Genomic DNA, 26100 nt, shown 5'->3' on the forward strand with positions numbered 1-26100 from the left:
TCCAGTAAGCGAGTTGCAGTTGTTCTGATATTTTCCTCTGCCGGAGGGGGAGCCCTTAATTGCTCCAACTGGTGGCTGGGCACCAGGAACATTTTTTCTGCATACTCCATTATCGATTAGTTAAAAGCCCCGTTATCAGAGGGATAGCAAAACTTAACAGAGGTCCGATAAACCCCCCAGACTGCTTTACCAGATGCTTTTTTCTTTTAAGTGAAACCCTTTTATTACACAAAGTTTTTATAAGCGTGCGTTTCTTTTTCAGCACACGCACTTGATTCTGTGTTAAAGGGACGTTTCCTTTTAAGGTATTGAGCGCTATTTCTGAGATGGCCGCTACTAGATCGTCAGAGGCCGAACACAGTATAGCCCTCCTTTGCTGTGGGGGCGATTTGCTAAGTAATTTTAAAAGGCCCAGGTTTCTCTTCACGCAGCTAGACATGTTTTCAGTCAGCAGCCCCGGCTGTTAAAAAGGGGCCTGACGATAAGTCATCTCTTTTTATACCCGGCTGTTCTTTTCAAAGTATAAACCGCCGGCCAGTCTGGAGGGAAAAGACCAGTTCTTAGTCTATAAGCTTCTGGTGTGGAAGCATTTAAATCCACCACCAGGTAGCCATAAGGTCTTTTGGTATCATCCTCAAAAGCTTCTAGAAAGAATTGAGCTTTGCCGGGGTACATTTGCCGAGCGAGCGTAGCAATTTGTAATTTATCCCTGGGGTTTTTGAACAGAACCATGTACTTTGTGTTTAGGTTAATCGTGCGACTCTTTTTTCCCTGACAAAATACGTTTTGAACTATATACATAATGCTCAGGTTTCTGTGATGCACGTGCTTGGTAAAGGCTTTCTCGATTTCATCGCTTTCACAAGCCGAGTTCATCAGATCGTCTATGATAATCATATTTACTTTATTAGTAGGAAACAAACTGTCATCGTCAAAGGCCTCAGGCAGACCCTCCACAAAATTGATAAAGGGATATTTACAAAGCAGTTCTTTATACAGAGGTTGCCAACAACTGTAACACCACACGATATTCTCAGGCATAACAGACAGTGTGTGTTTGGCATTATCCAACACGTTTTTTATAAAGTAACTTTTCCCGCAGTTGCTAGGCCCCGCGAGAATTGCAGAAAAGGGGTGTTTCCACCTCGTATCCATTTTTTTTTCAAAAGCCGTAGGGCAGGGTTTTAAAACCTTCTCCTAGGACCCTCTGGTTGTAAACCACTTTTTGTGTCTTTTTAAGGGTTTTTGTCTCTATTTGCCACTGGTTTTTGTTTCTTACGATAGAGGGCTGCTGCACCTCTATCTTTTTTGAGGTGTTTTCTTGCAGACCCGTGCAATAGTCCAAGACTAGATCTTTCAAACTGTCGAAGTTGATCTTTTCGCAGTTTGCTACGTTTAGGGTAATACCTTTGACTTTCATACAGGCCTTTCCACCCGACAGCTTATACCCATAGGTTTTCGGGCCTGCTGACACAAACTCGGTGATGTGTTGATCTGGCGGGATCTCGCTCGTGAGGTCCCCTAAATAATCCCCCAGAGGGGGATTCCAGTCACCCTCCCTTTTCACAAAGATCACAGAGTCAGTGTCGTGGTACAGGCACCACTCTTGCAAACCGTCTAGGAGGCTGTATAATTCTAAGTGGGCATAAGCGGTGGTGAAACAGGCTATGAAAACATTGGTATTGCCAGAGAGAGTACCGTTCTTTTGCATGCTTCCACGACACGCACGCTGTTTCATCATCGATAAACTCGCAGGATGAAACCTCATAATTGGGGGAGAACAGGTACTGCAAGAGTTCGTCAGGGTCTCTCACGATGCTGGTGTTGGGTAGGTTGGATCTTTGGCCGAATTTACCCCACAGAGAATTTAAAAACAGTTTAGCGATTTGGCGTTTAGCAGGGTTTGATCTGATCTCGTGTTGGCGTAAATGCACGCCTTCTTTCTGGTAGAAATCGCTAACGTACTTATTTTGTTTTTCCTCGTCTGTGCACCAACTGGGATACCCTGAAGCCTCTTGTTTCTGACGGAGGTGTAATTTTATGTATTCTGAAAAGAGTTTATCAGATTTTTCATTAAAATGCCAGATTTCGTAGATCTTAGCCACCGCGTACCCCTTCGCTATGGCCGCGTTCAATTCCACCGTGCACCAAGTCCCCAGGATGGCCCGCTCCTCGTCAGTATGGGTGCATGTCTCCCGCTGCTCGGTTTCCGCACAGGTTCGGCATAGCGGGAACATAAGCTTGCCACCCACTCTGACAGGTAACAATGGGAAAAAGAGGCCTCGTGGGGGGTACACTTTAACTTTTGCAATTCCAAAATAATTTGCAAGGGGCCCAAATTTGTCATAGACTATATCGGGGTGTCCGATAGGGTATTCTTTGGTTTTGTTTACGAAAGGGTACAGGCTGGTAAAATCATAATAGTGGATTTCTTCCCCGGGGTTAGGCTTGTAATATAGGCGGATAGCGTTTGTCCTCCCCCCAAAAAGAGCATCCCTAGGCACGAGAGGCTGGGGTAACTGGGCTCGGTTTAAAAAGTCTGCAAGCTCCCTGTCTGTTTCTTTCATCACCTCCCACTCATGCTCCCAAAGAGTCCTCACTACAAAACCAAGGCGTTTCAGATAGTCGGTCTTGAGCTGCGTCTTGTAATAAAGAAACCCAAAAGATGTCTCCGTCATAGGATTTTGTGCTTTTTCACAATAACAGGTGACACAGCCATGGAAAAAACACCCGTTAAACTCAAAGGCTGTGCGTACCCCATCAACATTGGCATAACCGTCTAAAAAGTAGGGGCCTACCTGTAGTTCCCCACCCTGTAAAGCGTGCCGTATTTGTATATTTTCTTTGTGAGAGATAGACAACAGCCACTGAATAGATGGGGTCGAATATCTCTTTTTCTGCCTGTGATAGTTGTCTGGAGGGAAAAGAGCTACCGTGTTAGGCAGTGTTTTTCAACCACTGTTCCGCGGTACACTAGTGTGCCGCGAGATGTTGCCTGGTGTGCCGTGGGAAAAAAATATTAAACCATGCTTGAATGTCGGAACTGGTTACTAAAATTTTTGAATCCCACCACTGATGTTAAGGACTATAAATAGCTCAGAATATCAGCTTTGTGTTCAGCCAAACAGGCCCAGGTTGCGCACTGAATAAAGTATTTTATAATTTTTCATATTTCTGTTTACTTACTATTTCATAATAAAGTAATTATAAAATACTTTCTTTGTGTTTATTTGATTCCTATTCAAGAGAATTACTTTATATATAGTCAATATAGGCACAGAGTTAAATTTTTTAACATTTTCTAATGGTGGTGTGCCTCGTGATTTTTTTCATGAAACAAGTGTGCCTTTGCCCAAAAAAAGGTTGAAAAACACTGGTGTTAGGCTCCAAAAACATAAACCTGTACATAGCCATGCAGACAGATGCCAGTGTTATGTACCGGAATGGATCTATACACAGTTTTATCTCGGTGAATTTACCAGGTTCTTCCTCTACTACATCTCCCTTCTCCGTCATTTTCATAATCTCTTTTCTGTATAGGATACAGGCCTGTCTCAAAATTTTTACATCCTGCTGACAGTAATACGCGAGCTCTTTCTGCAAGTCAAACGCCTCAGAGCTGTGGTCCCGATACCAGTCGAGAAACTCTGCTTTTTCTCTGGGCATCATGCTTTCTACACCATAGTGCTCCATACCGGGCATAGGCCCCACGTAATTTTGATTTTCTAACGTGTTAAAAAAGTGTGGAAAATACCCTTTGCACCCTTCAAACCCCATCGCCTGCGGTAGCTTGCTAAGCTTCATGGGCAAGAAGTTTAAAGAGTCTATAAAACGAATGCCCAGGGCCTTAACTTCCACGCACATTAGTTTACTACCTTGAGTGATCAGTTCTAGGCCCATCTTTTCCTTGAGTAACTGTCTAACGATAAAGTATGCATCATAACCTTTAGAATTGTGTGCTAGGAACGTGTAGTCCCGAAACGCTTTGCCAATAAAGGTCTTCACAAACACATAAAGACACTCATCGCCCTTAAATTCCCAGGATTTTTCTGGCTTTAGGGACATAGCAAAAATGTAATTGGGAGTGTGCACCCCGGTCTCCTGCGTGCATTCAAAATCATAAAAAATATACTTTTCTGAAGATTCGGGCTTTTTAAGACTGTCCATAAAACAGAGGTGACCGTCTACATCACCAACGATCAAACCCTGACACTGCTTACACCGTCTCCCTTTACACCTATGCCGCTTGTCCACGTAAGACTGACACTTCTCACACAAAGTTTTAGACAGGCATTCAACTTGGTTTTTTGATGCACAGTCGATATGTCTGTCTAAACACTCTTTGGACTGACAATACAGTCTACAGCTAGGACACCGCTGCTGCTCACCCACGCTGTCTGAGCACGTTACACTCAAGCAGAGGCGGCAATGATACCTGCAAGAGTGGTCGTGGCTGTACACCATGTGGCAAAACTCACAATAATTTTTCGCTCCGAACAACTTTTTTACATCCAGAACCCCATAGTAATGCTCATCGTGCAACAGGATAAAATAAGTCTTAGGGTACACTGTGCCCCCTGTTTTAAAAAAGCCCCAGCCGCCTTTCGCCGTATACAGCACCACCTGTATGTTAACTCCTAAATGCTGTTCAAACTTTGCTATGTCGCTAAGCATAACCTTTTTTTGATCTGACCACCCCAGTTTCTCATGTAACTTTCTCGCCTCCGCTAACAATTCCGCGTCCGTAGGTTTACGATCGGACATAACGGCCAAGAGCCCACCCGCAAAACACAAATTGGTACCGGTGTAAGTCAGGTCTACTAAACACTGTCTCTTTTTATGAATAATTTGACTATTAAGGATAGTATTTAAAACTCTACGAGCGCCCCCACCCCTGTTTTTTACAACTGTCACCACAAGGCGCAACGTCCCATCGAGATGCAACTCTCTATTGCTCTGTAGCAGTTTTGAGGTCTGATTTAAGAAATCCTCAGCAGACAGCTCACCCCTAGTTCTTTTGACCGAAAACAAAGAGTTAGTTAAATTACGGCTCTCTAAACGTAACTGAACATAATCATCAGGGCCTACCCTACCACTAATGTCATCGAGCACTGACTGTATTCCCCGGTGTATGGCTTCAACAACCTGCTGAGCTGAATTTATTTGCTCAAGATTAACAAAACGAAATTCCTCACAATACACTGACCCCCCAAATCTGGATACTTCACGTTGCCAACTTCTCACTCTCCATATACACCTCGGCATTTTCGGGGTTACTTGGGAGTTCCTCTACGGGATCATTAGCGGCATCTTCTACATCAGATGCTAATTGAGAGTCAGACTCTGAGGCGCCTCCATGAGGGTCATTGGGAGTAGAAGGGGACCCGTCTAGAGAGCCCTCTGGGGAATTTGCTAAACCAGAGTCTGATTCCGCCTCCCCACTTTCAGACAAGCCAGTTTGAGAGCCTCCAGTAGGGGGCATCTCTTTTTGTTGTTTTTTTTTTTCCTCATTACCTCTTTAGCCCTTTTAAAAAATTTTACAACAACCCGGGCCTGGAACTTTTTGGCAGCCATCTGTTTATCCCCCAAGCGCTGTCCCCCCTTTTGTTTACACATGAACTGATGTGTACCCTGGAGGGTGCCCCTTTTACCCAGCCCCCTTTTCACGACTAGTCATGCCTGCTCAGAGCCACCCTTTCCATCCCTTATGTTTTTCAGCATGGCTCTGAACCAAGCATCATATTTTTCCCATTTCTTTCTAGAATCCCGTTCTTTTAGCCTACCCGAGGATATATCCTCCACCACTTTTCTGAGGGAAGCCTTAAGCCCTTCCCAACTACTAGAATATGGGGGAGCTGGGACAAGCTTATGGTTTGGGGAGAATGGTTTGTCAGTTCTTGGTTTTTTATTCACAACCCCTAGAGCGCATGCTCCGGGTTTGTGAATGTGGGTGTTTTCGCTCACAGTTTCCTCAGGGCTTGGTGTGGTGGTGGTGGCCACTGAGGAACTGGAGTGCTGGTTGTGTGATTGCAATACCTCAGCATCGCAGAAGCTTTTAGTACTTGGTTTTTTAAACGCAGCCCCTAGAGCACATGCTCTGGGTTTGCGCACATTCAGAACCCCTAGAGTGCGTGCTCTGGGTTTGTGAATGTGGGTGTTTTTGCTCACAGTTTCCTCAGGGCTTGGTGTGGTGGTGGCCACTGAGGAACTGGAGTTGTGGTGGCATGGTTGTTTTTTACCAGAGTCTTTTGTTTTGTCCTTGGGTTTGACGTATATGAGGTTTGGACCGCCCGGATGTTTCAGCTGCACTCTTGCGCTGTTTTGCGTTGTTAAAAGTCTCAAAGCAGATTCCTGGTTCGTTGGCAGTTCTGGAGGAGATGTCCTTGTATCTCTGACTACAGCATTGTCAGAAAAGATGCCCAGGCCTATGACGGGGGAAAAACAACATTTTACAAAAACTGAACTTTACCACCTCTCTCACCCACACCTATGTATTTACTTAAAATACAAAACCTCATAGAACAGCCAAACCAATAAGCAAAATATATTTACAGGGCTTCATCCATCCATCAGTCACTGATGCTGGTGAATTTTCCTTTTCAGCGGTCTCTTTCCTTTTTCTTTTCAGCTTGTTTTCCCTCTGGTCTAAGGATCTCTCATGTTTTGACTGTACTGTGGAGCAAACAACAACATTATTATAAAACTCATGAAACCGTCTTGTAAACATACATCACACTTACTTCATTAGGGTGTTTTTCTATTTAAAAAAGTCATAGCTTTACAACAAAATAATCCATTTCAGGCTGTACAACAAACAAGTTTTTTAAATACATCTCATTTTGCAGAATAAAAACCAAAACTGCTTTTAAAATCCATTTTGCAGAGAAACCCTTGTTAGTTTAAAACCCACATGCATGTTCTGACCCCAGCCATGTGTCTTTGGTTTAGGTTTAGTTAGTAGCATCCACCCCCACCAGTGCCTCAAACCCATCACATTATACACAGTAAAAAAAAAAAACCCTGTGCCAAGTACTTTTAAAAAAAAAAACACCCTATGCCTTGCACAGGCCCCTCACACACACACACACACACACCGCAGCTTTATAAAATACACCAAACCAAGTTTGCAGCCATACACTTTTCAAAAACCCACATGCATTTAAAAGCCACATGGTTTTTTCTGACCCCAGCCATGTGCCTTTGGTTTTGGTTTAGTTAGTAGCATCCACCCCCCCACAAGTGCCTCAAACCCATCACATTATACACAGTAAACAAACAAAAAAAAAACCCTGTGCCAAGTACTTTAAAAAAAAAACCTATGCCTTGCACAGCCCCCCCCCCCACACACACACCAGCAGCTTTATAAAACACACCAAACCAAGTTTGCAGCCATACACTTTTCAAAAACCCACATGCATTTAAAAGCCACATGGTTTTTTCTGACCCCAGCCATGTGCCTTTGGTTTTGGTTTAGTTAGTAGCATCCACCCCCACAAGTGCCTCAAGCCCATCACATTATACACAGTAAAAAAAAATAAAGTTACCTTTCACTATGGGATAAAGTGTTGCAGGCACATGGTTGTTCTGTTCCCCCTCATGTGTGCTTGAGCCTTCAGGTTCAAGAACAAGCAAAAATGTTAGTTAGTATTACCACCAAATCCCTATGCAGCCTGTGTAATACTTTTTTTTAATTCAACAGTATTAAGCACAACTATAGTTAAAATGGTTTTTTTTTTTTAACCTTGGCCTGGTGGTGAAATGCAGTTTAAAGTTACTGGTTCCATGCTAACAGATCACACTGCAATAAACATAGGCACCATTATTTACTAAGACAGCATGGGCAAAGAGTGGCCTTATATAATATATAGTTTCAGAGTTAAAGACAGCAAGTCTTACCTCTTTTTGCAGTCCAGCAGCTATCCAAGAAAGTTTTCTGTTGAAAAAGGACAAACTGCTGCATACCTGAGGTTTTTATACCCTCTTAGCCCATTGTTTCAAACAAAACTTCAACATAGTTGCTAACAGGTTAATTTAATCACCCCTCCCATAGCATTCCCTTTTGTGATCTGGGATAGTGAAACCATTTTGTCTGGGTGTGTGTGTGTGGTTAAAACCCCATTCAGTTCAACAGACTAAGGCTAGCTCAGTGGTTTAAGCATTGGCTTGCTAAGCCCAGGATTATGAGTTCAAGCCTTGAGAGGGTCACTTAGGGCTCTGGGGCAAAATCAATATTTGGCCCTGCTAGTAAAGGCAGCTCTATGAGATAAGTATATCTCCATATTAACTCTATTGTACTCAGACACATGTCTGAACTAGCCTTGGTTCTTTTATTGTAAGCACATTTTTAGGATTTTTTCCCCTTCCCCACCACAACATACATTTCAGCTTTTTGCTATACACACACACACACACACACACACACACACACACACACACAAAACACAAGAGCTAATTCTCACAAACAATTTATTTTTTTTATTTAAAAAAAACCATACAGCTTCTTGAAAACAAAACCAAGATGCTTCATTAAAACTTTTTAGCTCACTTAAAGGCCAAAGGCCTTCTAACAAAACACAATAGTCACAAACCCCCTCCCCCCCTTTTAAAAAAAATTACAGCTACCAAGTTTTATATCGCATGTTTGTCCCCTCACCATTCTCTAACTTAATCCTTTTAGATTTCTTACAAATAGTTTTTTTCTTAAGCAGGGTTCTGTAACTCTTTGTGCGGACTAGACGGTCAATATAATGCTCTAAGCAGGCATCTTCCGGTTTGGTCATTTTCCTTAGAACACGGTCAGGGTCTGCACTGAATTGCACAGCATTTATCAAGGTCACCCCTTGCGCTAAGTGTTCTTGGGTTAGGCACAGACATTGCATACCATAGCCTATGGCAACAACAGTGTTTAATAAGCTTTCCAAACACAGCTCAGCACACAGGCCCCGGAGCTTGCAGTTTATATCCACTGAAGTCCAAGTCACACAATCATGGTGCCTTTGGCCTGGCGCATCTATGACACAGCCCTCACAATCTTCAAAAAGCTTTTCCCTAAGGCAGTGTTTAAGGATAGCATAAACAGCAACGCGTACAATAGTCCGCATGACTTTTTTACGCTCACGATGAGGCACTGGCTCAGTTAGTTCTATGCCAAGCCGCCTCCTAAACTCCTCATAGCCATCATCCTCAGAGTCCTCTTCAACAACTCGTATTGGCGTTGAGCAAAAACATGGTGGGCCCAGTTCATCTTCGCTGCTTGATGCATCGCTGTCCGGGTCCTCTAGAAAGGCATCGTCGAGCTGTTAAGAAATTTTCAGAAAAGAAAACGTGTAAGCACCCCTCACTGCTTGTTTTTTTTAATTTACGCAACCCCCGGTTCCTACCCCATTACCCACCCCTCCTCGACCGCCGCTTCTTAAGCATTCATTTACCTGAGCGCCGTCTTTTCCGTTCGCTTTGTCCGCCGGTGCCTCCCCTGAGCCGCGATCGCCTTCCACCTCTGAGGGGGTGGACAAAGAGAGGCCGTCACGTTCATCGGGCTGTCTCACGAGGGTTTCGGGGTCGGGTTCCGGCGTATCCAGCAACGGCTGGGCCAAAGGGCTCCCCTCGGTCGCTCCCTCCTCCTCCTCGGAACTGTCGCTGATGTAGCGCTTTCTCCGCTAACGGTCAAAGACCCTTGGGGCTAAAACAAAGTCCGAAGTTCTCATGGGGGTGGTGAAGGAGTCCATGTTTCCTCTCAGCAGCCTTTCCGCGCTTTTGAAAACACGTGTCCTTGGTAAGAGATGGCCGCCTCCTCTGTCTGGCGCTGGGATTTATGGGGTAATGGTGCTGCACTCTGATTGGCGGAGGGCCTTGGGAGGCGTTCTTAGTGGGGTCACACGACTCCCTTCCGGAGGGGTCACCCCAACCCAGAAGTCACCCCCGCCCCGGAAGTCCCCCCTGATGGGTCAAAATCTCCCCTCGGGGCGGTCCTATCGGGACGAAACCCCTCCTGATTGGTAGAGGGTGGTGGGGGGAGTTCTTAGAGGGGTCACGTGACACACCTTGCTTCCGGTCAGGTGGCACCTTGACCCCGGAAGCAATACCCCCATGGGGTGGGACGTCCGGTGACAGATGGGAGGGACCAAGGGGGTCAAGGGGCGGGGTTAGGGTTTGATTGATGGTAGGGCCCTTATACTACTCGTACACTTTCTTTTGTCTTGCTCCTGATGGACTTTGAAAACCTCTTCTTACTGCCTTTTATGTCCTTCACCAGGTGTAACTCATTTTCTGCCTTAGCCTTTCTGATTTGGTCCCTACATGCTTGTGCTGTTTGTTTGTACTTCTCCTTAGAAATTTGTCCATGTTTCCACTTTTTGTAGGCTTTTTTTTTTATTCTCAGGTTAATAAAGAGCTCCTGACTGAGCCATATTGGGCTCTTGCTATTCTTCCAATCTTTCCTTCGTATCGGAATAGTTGGCAGTTGTGTATTTAATATTCTCTCCTTGAGAAACTGCCTGCTCTCCTGAACTCCTTTATCCATTAGATTTTCTTCCCGTGGGACCTTACCTACCAGTTCTCTGAGTTTGCTATAGTCTGGTTTTTGGACGTCCATCATCCTTATTCTGATACTCCCTCTCCTTCCTTTCCTTAGAATCATGAAATCTAGCTTTTCATGATCACTTTCACCCAAATTGCCTTCCTCCTTCAGATTCACAACCAATTCCTCCCTGTTGGTCAGAATCAAATCTAAAATGGCTTTCCCCCTGGATACTTCACTGAGTTTCTGAAATAAAAATTTGTTCTCAAAACATTCTATGACCTTATTGGAAATGTTGTCTTTTGCCGTATTACTTTTCAAACTGATGTCTGGGTAGTTAAAGTCCCCCATTAGAATCAGGTCTTGTGTTTTGGAGAGTTCTGTTATTTGTTCTAAAAATGCCTGATTCCCCTTCCCTTCCTGATTTGGTGGTCCATAGGAGCAGGAGTGGCTCTAGGCACCAGCAAAGCAAGCAGGTGCTTGGGGCAGCCCATTTGCAGGGGCGGCAGCCAGCAGGGATCCAGCCTGGCAGCTGAGAACCAACAGGGGGCCCTGGGAGCTGTAGTTCCTTGGTTAGCTCCCTGCCTATAGAGCCAGCCCTGGAGCAGGGAAAGAACTACATTTCCCAGCATTCCTTTGGCCGCTATCAACAGGAAAGGGAGGGGGAGGGAGTATGGTAGCTGAAACCTCATGCTGCAGCTTGCTGTGAATGGAGAGCTCACTGCTAGAAGGGGGTGGCACTGTGAATGGGGAACAAGTATGCCTAAGGAGTAGAAGGCTTTGGCCCAGATATGCCCTTCAGAAGACATCCCCAGACTGGATTAGGGCTACTGGTGTGAGTTCACCTTGCAGCCCCCAAAGAAAGAATTGGGTGGACTCAGGGCCGGCTCCAGCATTTCTGCCGCCCCAAGCAAAAAAAAAAAAAAAAAAAAAGCCGCGATCGGCGGCAGCAGTTCAGCAGTAGGTCCTTCGCTTCTAGAGGGAGTGAGGGACCTGCCGCCCCCGAATTGTCGCAGGTGCCGCCCCTCTCCCTTGGCCGCCCCAAGCACCTGCTTGTTAAACTGGTGCCTGGAGCCGGCCCTGGGTGGACTAAATGAACAGTGCCCCTCTCTATCTGAAGCATGGCAAGGGTGGTACGTGGATCCCACTAGAATTTAAAATGAAAAGTAACGGAGGGGAGGCTCTACTGGACCTGGGCAGCTTTAGATACAGTACCAGGCATGTAGGAGGATTTACACTTCTGAGCCATGGAAGCAGAAATTGACTTTTCCTTTCCAGATTTAGCTAATATTCAGAAAGGGAATCTAGCACCTGCCTTCCAGATTTGATCACCTCAAAATTCAGGAGTGCTCAAGCTCAATTTGGGCACCTGTTACTTCATTTCTCCCAAATCAAATATACGGATCCACTGTAACTTGCTGTAGAAAAAGTAGGATAAAATTGAGCAAGAAATGCTTCCCAGTGGTTTTTAGGACTGGAATTGCTATTTTCAACAGCCATTGCCTTTTTTTTTTTTTAGTTTTATTTGTTTAAAAGGAAGACAGTGATATTGCATTGGCAAATTCCCCATAGAAACAAAGAGTGGAACAAAAGAATAATAAAGGCACCTCAACTTTTCCTCATTTATGGAGGACAGTCTTATAATATGCATCCAGATATCCTCCAATCACACAAGCTGAAAATTGTTCCACTTTACTGCAGTTCTGTAACCATATAGGAACCAATCCTGTCTGTGTTCTGTGCACATCCAAAATTCCTGCTGAATGACCCGCCCTGGGAGCAAGTTACCAGTGACCCAGGGCTGGAGCGGAAGGAGGGTGCAGGTGGGGGGGTGGGAGAACCCAGGGCTGGGGTGGCAGGGAGTGTGTGGGTGGGGGGGCACTGGTGGGGGGGGCAGAGGGGAGCCCAGAGCTGGGGCAGCATGGGGTGGGGGGCTGGGGTGGCAGGGGGTGGCAGGGGGTGCAGGTTGGGGGGGAGAGCCCAGGGCTGGGGCAACAGAGGAGTGCGGGGGGGAGCCCAGGGCTGGGGTGGGGACAGCCAACATTTTTTTTGTTTGGGGAGGCAAAAAACCTAGAGCCGGCCCTGCATAGGAGACCCTTACCGTAATGAAAACCCTTTAATTTGTTTCCTTTCCCACAGATGCACCTGATGGCGAACACAGAACAGGGAAATGAAACGTCCATCTCAGAATTCATCCTCCTGGGATTTGGAAATCTTCCAGAACTGCAGCTTCTTCTCTTCCTGCTGTTTCTAGTGATCTACATTGTGACCATGGCTGGGAACGTCCTCATTGTTGCACTAGTTGTGGCTGATCAGCACCTTCACACTCCCATGTATTTCTTCCTGGGGAACTTGTCCTGCTTGGAGACCTGCTACACCTCCACCATCCTGCCCAGGCTGTTGGCCAGTCCCCTAGTGGGGACACAACTATCTCAGTCAGAATCTGCATCATCCAATATTATTTCTTTGGTTTTCTGTGAGGTGGTGAGTGTTGCCTCTTGTCTGTGATGTCTTATGATCAGGGCCGGCTCCAGGGTTTTGGAGGTCCTTCGCTCCGAGCAGGAGTGAGGGACCGCCCGCCGCATTGCCGCCGAACAGCTGGACGTGCCACCCCTCTCCAAAGTGGCTGCCCCAAGCACCTGCTTGGTAAACTGGTGCCTGGAGCTAGCCCTGCTTATGATCGGTATTTAGCAATCCGCAAACCGCTGTATTATACAGCCCTCATGAATGGCAGATTCTGCCTCCAGCTAGCAACTGGGTCTTGGATTAATGGGTTTCTGGTTAGTAGCACAATGACATCCTTGATGTCACAGTTATCTTTTTGTGGCCCCAATGAAATTGACCATTTTTTGGTGTGATCTCACCCAAGTAAAAAAAACTGTCCGGTAGCAACACCAGGCTGATGTACCTTGTGACTTTCATTATGGCTTCAATATTCACCCTGCCCCCATTTCTATTGTCCTTGATATCCTGTCAATGCCTTTTTAATGTTCACAGGAATTTAGACAGGGCTCAAAGCTAAGAGCTTGTGTACAAGGGGAAAAAACCTGGAGTAGTGAGTGCAAATAGCTATTGATGTGGAATGGTGGTGTCAGTGCAGAATAACTATTGCAATGTAAATCTACAACCTAGCTCTTTCATACTAAGTTCCCGCTGAAAACCCATCTTGTATATGATCTATAATTGTTTCATCTTGCAGAGAAAATGGGGGATCCTCCCCATAATTTCTCATATATTTTAATTCCTTCCCCGGCTGGTAAATTGTGGGGGAAAAGGTTTTAATTTTAACTTTCTTTCTTTCTTTCTTTCTTTCTTTCTTTCTTTCTTTCTTTCTTTCTTTCTTTCTTTCTTTCTTTCTTTCTTTCTTTCTATTGTCATTTTCATGCAAGTGTTCCATGGAAAATTTTGGGTTTTGTGGGAAACCTGAATTTCCGCCCCTAGTTTACAGCACTCTGTCAGCTGCTGAGAACCACCAAAAACCTTTGGCCAAACTCTTTTCAGTTTTGTGATGAAAAATGGAATGCTTTCAAGGCAATCAGACCCTTTTCACAAAAATTCACATTTAGTCAAAAACCCAAGTTTCCATCAAAAAATGTTCTGACAGAAAATTTTTGACCAGCCCTACTTGGAGGAATATACAGGTCCACAAACACTTGGGAAGGGGAACATATTATTTCAATGAGACCGAAACACTCACTGCTGATAACATTTAATGGTCCTTTTCCTTCACTGCACATGGCTTCCCTCTCTGTACAGAGCTCTTTCCAACCTTGATTTTCATAGATTCATAGATTCTAAGGCCAGAAGGATCCACTGTGATAATCTAGCCCAACCTCCTGCAGAACACAGACCAGAGACATGCCCCCAAAATAATTCCTAGAGCAGATCGGTTAGAAAACTATCGCATCTTGATTTAAAAATTGGCAGTGATGGAGAATACCTTATTTCCAGTCTGATTTTGTCTAGCTTCATCTTCCAGCCATTGGATGTTAGACCTTTGTCTGCTAGATTGAACTACCCATTATTAAGTATTTGTTCCCCAGGTCGGTGCTTATAGACTGGGATCAAGTCACTCCTGAACCTTCTCTTTGCTGAGCTAAATAGATTGTGCTCCTTGACTCTATCACTATCAGGCAGGTTTTCTAAACCATTAATCATTTTCGTGGCTCTTCTTTGAACCCTCTCCAATTTTACCTCAATTCCTTTGAAGTGGACTTCTCTGAATGGCCAACAATTTAATCAATGGGGGGAGTGTCCCCTATTGGTGGATGTAATCCTCCTAACATACTCACAAGCCTTTCTGTCTCACTCCCACTTATTTTCCCTTCTGGGACAACTTTTGTATCTCACCCGTTCTTCTATTTTCCAGAGTGAAAGTTTTAAGGCTTCAATTTAGAGAGATGTTGAAGAGAATTGAACACCCAATTCTGATGAATGTTAATGGGAAGTGGGCATCCAAATCCCTTAGGTTGCTTTGAAAGTCTCAGCTGAAGAACATCAAGTGCTATGCCCCTAAAATGGCTCTGGATTGGGGTGAATAGAGGTAGGTTGTCTCTGGCCAGGGCTTCTCCTGAGCAACTGCAGTCTTCCTGAGCTACCAAAAACTTCCTGAGGTCTCTGGGAGCAGACTCCCTGCACAAAGGTCTATGGAGGCTTGAATGGAGAAGTATAGAGATGTGAAAGGGATACTCTCATCCTTGCAAGCTGCCTTCCTTTATTTCTCCATCACCCGCATTGCCAACATGATTTGTGCTTTCTTTGCCTTTCTGCAGTTCTCCTGAAATCAACCATTTCTTCTTTGATGTCCCCCCTCTGATGGAATTGTCATTTGCACAAACCTATTGGAATAAGATAAGTCTGTTCACAGGTGCCTTATTCTTTGCAGACACCCCTTTCTTCTCATACTTATATTAAAATAATCTGCACCGTCCTGAAGATGCTCGCAGCTGAGGACAGACACAAGGCTTTCTCCACCTGCTCCTCACACCTCCTTGATGTGACTCTGTTCCATGGCTCAGGAACGGTTGTGTATTTACATCCCAAATCAACTGGCTCAATGGACATTGACAAACTCCTCTTCCTTATCTACACAGTTCTTGTTCCAATGCTTAACCCCATCATCTACAGGCTGAGGAACAGAGAAGTGAAAGGTGCCATTTGGAAGCTTTTAGATCAAAAATTATTGGGCAAAAGTACATGAGAAGCTCCTTTAGACATGTTCCAAATACCCCGACACATTGTTCATTCTTCTGGGTAATTTACTGAATCTTCCAGACTCATTCCAGTTTCCTCTAGGAAATGTCTGGATTTCTTCTGATAATTTTTTTGCCTCCTTACAGATTTCTGAAAATACTTTACAGATTGCAAAAGACACTGCAAAAAAACAACAACAACATATCAAGCTATGTTCCCCATCCCTGAAGAGGCATTCTAGACCCATCAGATTATATTCTAGACCCTTAGATATTTCTCAAGCTATGAAACAGATTGTGGTGATGGATTCCAGATTGCTCAAGACTCAGTCTAGAGAACATGAGACACTGTAAAGATTAGTCAAGAATGTTCCAGGATCCTTGAGCTCCATTCAATAGTCTTTTACACCACTGCAGTTTTCAAAGGGGATGAAGGAAGTTAGGCACCAACGCTCTGAGTTGGGTACCTAGCTCCCTTAGACATGTTCAAAAATCTGAGACATATGGTCTGTTTCTTGTATTGATCACAATCAATTACATTTTAACAAATAGAAAAATATAAATTGTGCTGTGGAAAATATTGTGGGGAAATGTTTTTTCAGTATATAGTTCTTTTTCACATTTTGTTTTCTAAGTAATAAAATGTGATACTTGCATGAGGTGCAGATGGAAAATTGATTCTTTTCTTGTATTGGCCAAACTAAATAAACTAAAAGTACCCACATGGATAAATGACCACTAGATGGTCCACCAAATGAGAAAAGCTATACTGTATAATAGGCACTAGAGGGTAGGAGTGGCTATACTGTACACTATATGTCATTAGAGGTAGTTTTGAATGTCATATTGTTATACTATATCATTCTCAGTAGATTGCTGCACAGTGTACCTATTCCTATCTCATAGAGTTGGAAGGGACCTTGAAAGGTCATCAAGTCTAGCCCCCTGCCTTCACTAGCAGGACCAAGTACTGATTTTGTCTCAGATCCCTAAGTGGCCCCCTCAAGGATTTAACTCACAACGCTGGGTTGAGTAGGCCAGTGTTCAAACCACTGAGCTATCCCTCCCCCCAAGTGTAATACTTGAGAAAGACAAAGGTAGGTGAGGTCATATCTTTTATTGGACCAACTTCTGTTGGTGAGATAGATAAACGTTTGGGCTACAGAGAGCTCTTCTAGGAAAGATACTCAGAAGGTCACAGATAAATACATTGTGGAACAGGTTGCTTAGCATAAGTAGTTAACATATATTGTAAAAGACTGTTTGAGGAGAAGTGGCCAGTTAACGCCTTGGGAGTGATAGGACAATAAAGGGGGAGGAGTTAGTGGATAACACATTGTTGTAAATAGCCATAAATCCAGTTTCTTTATTAAGTCCATGATTTTTAGCATCTGTGAAAGTTGTGAATTTTAGCTCACTGGCTCACCTTTTGAAGCTGTTGGGCAGGTTTGCTCTGAGGACGAGGACTGAGAGGTCAGACATGGAATGACAACTTTGTGAAAAATGTTTGCCCATGGGTGATATTGTAAGGGACCAGGATGGAGGCAGTCTGTCCCACTGGTCACAGCTGGGCTGGCATGCACAGGTCAAGGATGGCCACGTATCAGTGGTGAGCGAGAAGTCGCTGGAGCCAGGACTGATAGGCAGGAGTGAGGGTCAGAGTCAGGCCAGGGTTAGAGACCAGAGATCAGAAAGCCAGGTGAGGGCTGGAGTCACAGCAGGCCGGAAGTCCGTGTAGCTACCCAGACATCTTCCAGGGCCACCCTCCAGTATTAAATAGTGAGCAGGGACCAATCAGAGGTCCTCAGGGTGCGGTCTGGATGCTTTGGGTGGTACTTCCTGCAGTGCCTGATCTCTGCATTGCTCCTTGGCTACACCTCTGTATGGCATCTTGTTGGTGATGTAGAACCATTAGCTGTTCAGTGTGAGGTATCAGAGGGACAGCCGTGTTAGTCTGGATCTGTAAAAAGCAACAAAGAGTCCTGTGGCACCTTATAGACTAACAGACATATTGGAGCATAAGCTTTCGTGGGTGAATACCCACTTCATCAGACGTCAGTGTGAGTTCATTTGAGAAAGGGGCAGAGAGGTGTCAGCAAATCCTGAATTCTCACTAGGCCTCGGGTGGGGCTGTCTTAGAATATGTCTACAGTAGAAATGCTTCAGCAGCACAGCTGTGGATCTGAAGCAGCGTTGCATAGACACTTACTTACAGCGATGGAAGGAGTTCATCCATCAACTTAGTGGTGTCTACAGCAGGACTTAGGTCAGCTTATTTACATCACACAGGCTGTGTAGTGAGGCTGACCTCACTTTGTAGTGTACACCGGCCCGGAGTCTCTGTTTTCCCTTTGACACCTGCACTCCACTTACTTGATGGCTACTTTCTCTGTTTTTTCTGCCTTGCCTGCATCTCTGACCTCATGCATGTCACCCCAGAGAAGCCGCCCATGGGACATGCTAAGATGAGACAGACTTTACATGCATCACGCAGAGCAATTACTCAGTCGATCAGGTATCAGAGGACCGACATCCTTGGAGGGGGAAGGCTGATTGCTTCGGGATCATTATTTGTGCCGTCTGCACAGAAAACCCAGGAATTCCCCTTGCTCAGTCATTCCAAATCTCTTTCAGCAATGTCAGGGGACACCCCATCTTCCATGATGAATGATATATACACAAGGAGGTGTCTGCATTTCGGGACTAGAAGGGAAGGAACACATTCTAGGACAGATTGTGGCTCCAGCACCTGCATTTCTTTTTAGTGAGTCATTAAATTTGAGCAGTGATTGAGAGAGTGGAACCCGAATCCCGGAGAAATGAGAGACCATCATTTCAAGCTTGAAATATACCAGAGTTTCGGGTAAGCCCCATCGTCCATGCTTCTGGGAGTTTTAGGGCGGATGTCAATAATGTATATTCCATAAATCGCGGAAATAAGTAAGAATCACTTTCCAAAATACCGGGTAAAATCCTGGCTCTGTTGAAATATATAGGAGAACTCCGATTCACTTCCACAGTGGTAGGATTTCACCCCATCATGGACCCCAGAAATGAGACACTCAGGAATCACCCGTGTGTCTGACATGTTGGCTAATAAGACGGGCATATCTAAGGAGCATAAAAAAGACTGGTCAGTGTAATTAAGCAGTTGGTTAGCCTGTGATGGACAGAAGAAAGTATAAAATCCCTGTAATGGACAACTAGGGAGTAATAAACTGATAATGGAAGTTTCTTCATAATTTCTGGTTGCCAATGTCTGGTTATGACATGAAATAGAAGGATTTATTTCCCTTATACATTTCTATCTGAGCTATTAGATCTGTGGCTATTCTTCTTAATATTCAAAATAATTCTCTTAGTCTTTCCCCCCTATCTTTGCCTTTCTGCACAAGTGAGTTCCACATGTTAACTGACATTCAGGTAGATACAAAAAGTGCCTGATATGATATAAACTAAATAGGAAAAAAATTAAGACAAGATTGACAAAAGTACTGAAAACCGAAAGATGGCTGGGACTTTCAAAGGACTTTCATAAGGTTTGGGGCGTCTAACCCTCAAGGCACTTTTGAAAATCCCACCTAATTCCTTTCTTATGCTTCAACTGTTCTTTGCTGATTTTGGCTTGTGTTCCTACTCCTTTGCTGTTAATAACAGTTGTCTTGAGTATCTAGTCACCATTAAACTTTTTAGTGAAGACTGAAGGAAAATAGGCATTAAACACCTCCGCTGTTCCCACAAAGTAGAAGACCTACACTTTCCTTTGTCTTGCTTCCTTTTTGATTTTCAGGTCATTAAAGAGCTCCTGATGGAGCCATATTGGCTCTTGCTCTTCTTTCTGTCTTTTCATCATATCAGAATAGCTGGCAGTTGTGCCTTTAGTATTTTCTGCTTGAGAAACGGCCATCTCTTCTGAATTCCTTATCCCTTAGATTTTCTTCCTGTGGGACCTTACCTACCAGTTTTCTGAGTTTGTTAAAGTCTGGTTTTTGGACATCCATCGCCCTTATTCTGCTGCTCTCTCTCCTTCCTTTCTTAGAATCATGAAATCTAGCACTTCATGATCACTTTCACCCAAATTGCCTTCCTCCTTCCGGGTCACAAGCTATTCCTCCCTGTTGGTCAGAATCAAATCTAAAATGGCTGACCCCCTGCTTACTTCATTGACTTTCTGATAGAAAGAGTTGTCCCCAACACATTCCATGATGTTATTGGAAATGTGGTGTTTCGCTGTATTACTTTTCCAGTCATTAATGTCCTCCATTAGTACCAGGTCTTTTGTTTTGGATAGTTGGGTTATTTGTTCTAGAAATGCCTCATCCAACTTCCCTTCCTTTACCATGATGACAATCCTATAATTTGTTCCCTTTTCCATAGATGCACCCGATGGTGAACACAGAATGGGGAAATCAAACATCCATCTCAGAATTCATCCTCCTGGGATTTGGAAATCTTCTAGAACTGCAGCTTCTTCTCTTCCTGCTGTTTCTAGTGATTTACATGGTGACCATGGCTGGGAACATCCTCATTGTTACACTAGTTGTGACTGATCAGCACCTTCACACCCCCATGTACTTCTTCCTGGGTAACTTGTCCTGCTTGGAGACCTGCTACAGCTCCGCCATCCTGCCCAGGATGCTGGCCAGTCTCCTGACTGGGGACAGAACCATCTCATTCAGAATTTGCATCATCCAATATTATTTCTTTGGTTTTCTGTTAGGTGTTGAGTGTTGCCTCTTGTCTGTGACGTCTTACGATCGGTATTTAGCGATATGCAAACCTCTGCATTATGCAACCCGCATGAATGGCAGGCTCTGCCTCCAGCTAGCAGCTGGGTCTTGGATAAATGGGCTTCTGGTTAGTAGCACAATGACATCCTTGATGTCACAGTTATCTTTTTGTGGCCCCAATGAAGTTGACCATTTTTTGTGTGATTTCACCCCAGTAAAAAAACTGTCCTGCAGCGACACCAGCCTGATGGACATTGTAGCTTTCCTTATGGCTGCAATATTCACCCTGCCCCCATTTCTATTGATGCTGACATCCTACATTTGCATTATCACCACCATCCTGAGAGTCCCTTCCACCACCGGGAGGCAGAAGGCCTTTTCCACCTGCTCCTCTCACCTCATTGTGGTGACAACTTTCTATGGGACACTGATGATTGTCTACATGCTCCCAGACACCGACACACTAAGGGTCCTTAACAAAGTGTTCTCCATCTTCTACACTGTTCTGACTCCCATGGTTAACCCCCTCATCTACAGCCCGAGGAACAAAGAGGTCAAGGAGGCACTGAGAAGAGCCATCAATGCCTTTTTAACATTGACAGGAATTGAGACAGGAGTCAAATTCAAGGGCTTGTGTACATGGGGAAAAAGCCCGGCATGGGGAATGCAAATAGCTATTGGTGAGGAATGGTGGATCAGTGCAGAATAGCTAATGCACTGTAAATCCACACCCTACCTATTTTGTAATAACTTCCCGCTGAAAACCTGTTTTGCATACGAGCTTCAATTGTTTCATCTTAGAGAGAAAATCGGGAACCTCCCCATACTTTCTCATATATTTTAATTCCTCATATATTCTCCTATATTTTAATTGTGAAAAAAAGTTTCTCTTTCTTTCTTTCTTTCTTTCTTTCTTTCTTTCTTTCTTTCTTTCTTTCTTTCTTTCTTTCTTTCTTTCTTTCTTTCTTTCTTTCTATTGTCTTTTTAATGCAAATGTATGGAAAATTTTGAGTTTTGTGGGAAAACTGAAGCTCTGGAAAGCTGAAAATTTGACCCCTACCTGCAAATTGTTCCAATTTTACAGCACAGTGTCAGCTGAATGATGCAAAAGTTTTCTTCCAAGAACTGTCAAAAACTTTTGTCCAAACTATTTTCAGTTTTGTGATGAGTAATGGAACTCTTTCAAGGAAATCAGACCCTTTCTATAAAAATTCACATTTAGTCAAAAAACCCAACTTTCCATCAAAAAAAGTCCTGATAGAAATTTTTTGACAGCCCTACTTGGGAGGAATGTACAGATCCACAAACACTTGGGAAGGTGAAAACATTATTTCAATGATTCCAAAACACTCACTGCTGGTAACATCTAATGGTCATTTTCCTTCTCCAGATGTGGCTTCCCTCTCTGTACAGAGTTCTTTCCAACCTTGATTTTCATAGATTCATAGATTCCAAGGCCAGAAGGGTCCATTGTGATCATCTAGTCTGACTTCCTGCATAGGACAGGCCAGAGAACTGCTCCCAAATAATTGCTAGAGCAGATCTGTTAGAAAAATATCCCATCTTGATTTAAAAATTGTCTGTGCTGAAGAATCCACCATGACCCTTGGTAAGTTGTTCCAATGTCTAATTACTCTCCCTTTAAAAAAATATACCTTATTTCCAGTCTGAATTTGTCTAGCTTCATCTTCCAGCCATTGGATCATTTTAGATGATTTTCTGCTAGATTGAAGAGCCGATTATTAAATATTTTTTCGCCGGGTCGGTGCTTATAGACTGGGATCAAGTCACCCCTGAACCTTCTCTTTGTTGAGCTAAATAGATTGACCTCCTTGACTCTATCACTATCAGGCAGGTTTTCTATTCATTTAATCATTCTCGTGGCTCTTTTTTGGACCCTCTCCAATTTTACCGCAACTCCCTTTAAATTGGAGTTCTCTGACTGTCCAACAATTTAATCAACAGGGTGAAAAGTCCCCTCTTGGTGGGTGCAAGCATGTCCTCACAAGCCTTTATGTCTCACTCCCACTTATTTTCCCTCCTGGGTGAACTTTTGTAGCTCATCCATTCTTCTAGTTTCCAGAGAGAAAGCGTTAAGGCTGCAGTGTACACAGATGTTGAAGGGAATTGGACAACCAATTCTGATGAATGCTAATGGGAACTGGGCATCCAAATCCCTTAGGTTGCTTTGAAAGTCTCAGCTGAAGAACATCAAGTGCTATGCCCCTAAAATGGCTTTGGATTGGGGTGAATAGAGGTAGGTTGTCTCTGGCCAGGGCTTCTCCTGAGCATCTGCAGTCTTCCTGAGCTACCAAGACCTTCCTGAGGTCTCTGGGAGCAGACTCCCTGCACAAAGGTCTATGGAGGCTTGAATGGAGAAGTATAGAGATGTGAAAGGGATACTCTCATCCTTGCAAGCTGCCTTCCTTTATTTCTCCATCACCCGCATTGCCAACGTGATTTGTGCTTTCTTTGCCTTTCTGCAGTTCTCCTGAAATCAACCATTTCTTCTTTGATGTCCCCCCTCTGATGGAATTGTCATTTGCACACACCTATTGGAATAAGATAAGTCTGTTCACAGGTGCCTTATTCTTTGCAGACACCCCTTTCTTCTCATACTTATATTAAAATAATCTGCACCGTCCTGAAGAAGCTGGCAGCTGAGGGCAGACACAAGGCTTTCTCCACCTGCTCCTCACACCTCCTTGGTGTGACTCTGTTCCATGGCTCAGGAACGGTTGTGTATTTACAACCCAAATCAACTGGCTCAATGGACATTGACAAACTCCTCTTCCTTATCTACACAGTTCTCATTCTGATGCTTAACCCCATCTACAGGCTGAGGAACAGGGAAGTGAAAGGTGCCATTTGGAAGCTTTTAGGTCAAAAATTATTGGGCAAAGTACATCAGAAGCTCCTTTAGACATGTTCCAAATATCCCGACACATTGTTCATTCTTCTGGGTAATTTACTGAATCTTCCAGACTCATTCCAGTTTCCTCTAGGAAATGTCTGGATTTCTTCTGATAATTTTTTTGCCTCCTTACAGATTTCTGAAAATACTTTACAGATTGCAAAAGACACTGCAAAAAAACAACAACAACATATCAAGCTATGTTCCCCATCCCTGAAGAGGCATTCTAGATCTGTTAGATTAAATTCTAGACCCTTAGACATTTCTCAAGCTATGAAACAGATTGTGGTGATGGATTCCAGATTGCTCAAGACTCAGTCTAGAGAACACAAGACACTGCAAAGATTAGTCAAGAATATTCCAGGATCCTTGAGCTCCATTCAGTAGTCTTTTACACCACTGCAGTTTTCAAAGGGGATGAAGGAAGTTAGGCACCAACACTCTGAGTTGGGTACCTAGCTCCCTTAGACATGTTCGAAAATCTGAGACATATGGTCAGTTTCTTGTATTGATCATGATCTATTACATTTTAACAAATAGAAAAATATAAATTGTGCTGTGGAAAATATTGTGGGGAAATGGTTTTTCAATATATAGTTCTTTTTCACATTTTGTTTTCTAAGTAATAAAATGTGATACTTGCATGAGGTGCAGATGGAAAATTGACTCTTTTCTTGTATTGGCCAAACTAAATAAGCTAAAAGTACCCACATGGATAAATGGCCCCAGATGGTCCACCAAATGAGAAAAGCTATACTGTATAATGGGCACTAAGGGCAGCAGAAGGTGAGGGGTGGGAAGGGGTGGCTCTTAAGCAAAGTAAGCTGTCATGGGATAAGAGGGAAGGTCATCTCATGGATTAGTAACTGGTTAAAAGATAGGAAAGAAAGGGTAGGAATAAATGGTCAGTTTTCAGAATGGAGAGAGGTAAATAGTGGTGTCCCTCAGGGGTCTGTACTGGGACCAGTCCTATTCAACTTATTCATAAATGATCTGGAAAAAGGGGTAAACAGTGAGGTGGCAAAATTTGCAACTGATACAAAACTACTCAAGATAGTTAAATCCAAAGCAGACTGTGAAGAGCTGCAAAACTGGGTGACTGGGCAACAAAATGACGGATGAAATTTAATGTTTATAAATACAAAGTAATGCATATTGGAAAACATAACCCCAACTATACATATAAAATGATGGGGTCTAAATTAACTGCTGCCACTCAAGAGAGAGATCTTGGAGTCATTATGGATAGTTCTCTGAAAACAGTCACTCCATGTTGGGAATCATTAAGAAAGGGATAGATAATAAGACAGAAAATATCATATTGCCTCTATATAGACCCATGGTACGCCCGCATCTTGAATACTGTGTGCAGATCTGGTCGCCCCATCTTAAAAAAGATATATTGGAATTGGAAAAGGTTCAGAAAAGGGCAACAATAAATGATTAGGGGTATGGAACACCTTCTATATGAGGAGAGATTAAAAAGACTGGGACTGTTCAACTTGGAAAAGAGATGACTAAGGGGGGGATATGATTGAAGTCTATAAAATCATGACTGGTGTGGAGAAAGTAAATGAGGAAGTGTTATTTACTCCTTCTCATAACACGAGAACTAGGGGTCACCAAATGAAGTTAATAGAGAGCAGGTTTAAAACAAACAAAAGGAAGTATTTCTTCACACAAAGACAATCAACATGTGGAACTCTTTGCCAGATGATGTTGTATAGGCCAAGACTATAATAGGGTTTAAAAAAAGAACTAGATAAGTTCATGGAGGGTAGGTCCATCAATGGCTATTAGAGGCTAGGGAAACCATCCCTGCTCATCCTGGCTGTTTGCCAGAAGCTGGAAATGAGTGACAGGGGAAACAGGGCCGGCTCCAGGCACCAGCGCAGCAAACGCGTGCCTTGGGCGGCAAGCCGCGGGGGGTGGCCTCTCGGTCGCTGTGAGGGCGGTAGTGAGGCTGCCTTCGGTGGCGTGCCTGCGGGAGGTCCGCTGGTCCCGTGGATTTGGCGGTAATTCGGCGGCTGGGACGCCGAAGGCGCGGCATCGGCGGACCTCCGGCAGGCATGCCGCCGAATCGGCGTGACCAGCGGACCGCCCACATGCGCGCCGCTGAAAGCCGCCTGACTGCCGTGCTTGGGGTGGCAAAAGACATAGAGCCGCCCCTGAGGGGAAGGATCACTTGATAAATTGCCTGTTCTGCGCATTCTCCATTCCTCTGAAGCACCTGGCATTGGCCACTGTTGGAAGACAGGATACTGGGCTACATGGACCATTTGTCTGACCCAGTCTGGCTGTTCTTATGTTCTCTCATTATTTTGTCCAGCAATAGGCCTTATTTCCAATGCACACCAATTTTGGTTTCACTGGTTGTATAGCAGTGACCAGATGTCAGCAGGGTTGGAAAAGGGCAGCAATGCTATAGGAAGACCTCTAGATGTTTGCACAAAATAAGGGAGAAGAAAGAGCCAGTTGCACAGCAAAATTGTGAGTCCTTGTACTCTAAGGAAACCTGCAGAACACTTTCAAAAGATGACCTGGGAACTTAAATTAGTTACTAAATACCATGGTTTTAACAGAGAGACTGGTTTTATGGCCCATTACCACAATTTGCAGCACACCCTGTGCCTACTAACCCACTGCTGTCCTATTACTACAGAGGTGTTAATTCCCCACTTCATTTTCAGTGGTCTCCTATAGCATGTGTTAACCCCTTATGCTGAACGGTCTGTCCCACCTGCATTG

At 44.1% G+C, this 26100-nt stretch overlaps 1 protein-coding gene across 1 annotated transcript; it reads left to right on the forward strand.

The window, feature by feature from the left end:
* Positions 1 to 20094: 20094 nt before the first annotated feature.
* On the forward strand, positions 20095 to 21147 carry LOC135886145 (olfactory receptor 10A4-like). The gene has a single exon (XM_065414014.1). It carries the CDS (start codon positions 20095 to 20097, stop codon positions 21145 to 21147), a length of 1053 nt encoding a protein of 350 aa, XP_065270086.1.
* Positions 21148 to 26100: the final 4953 nt, after the last annotated feature.

Source organism: Emys orbicularis, chromosome 12 (assembly GCF_028017835.1).
Source record: "Emys orbicularis isolate rEmyOrb1 chromosome 12, rEmyOrb1.hap1, whole genome shotgun sequence".
Classification (NCBI taxonomy): Eukaryota; Metazoa; Chordata; order Testudines; family Emydidae; genus Emys; species Emys orbicularis.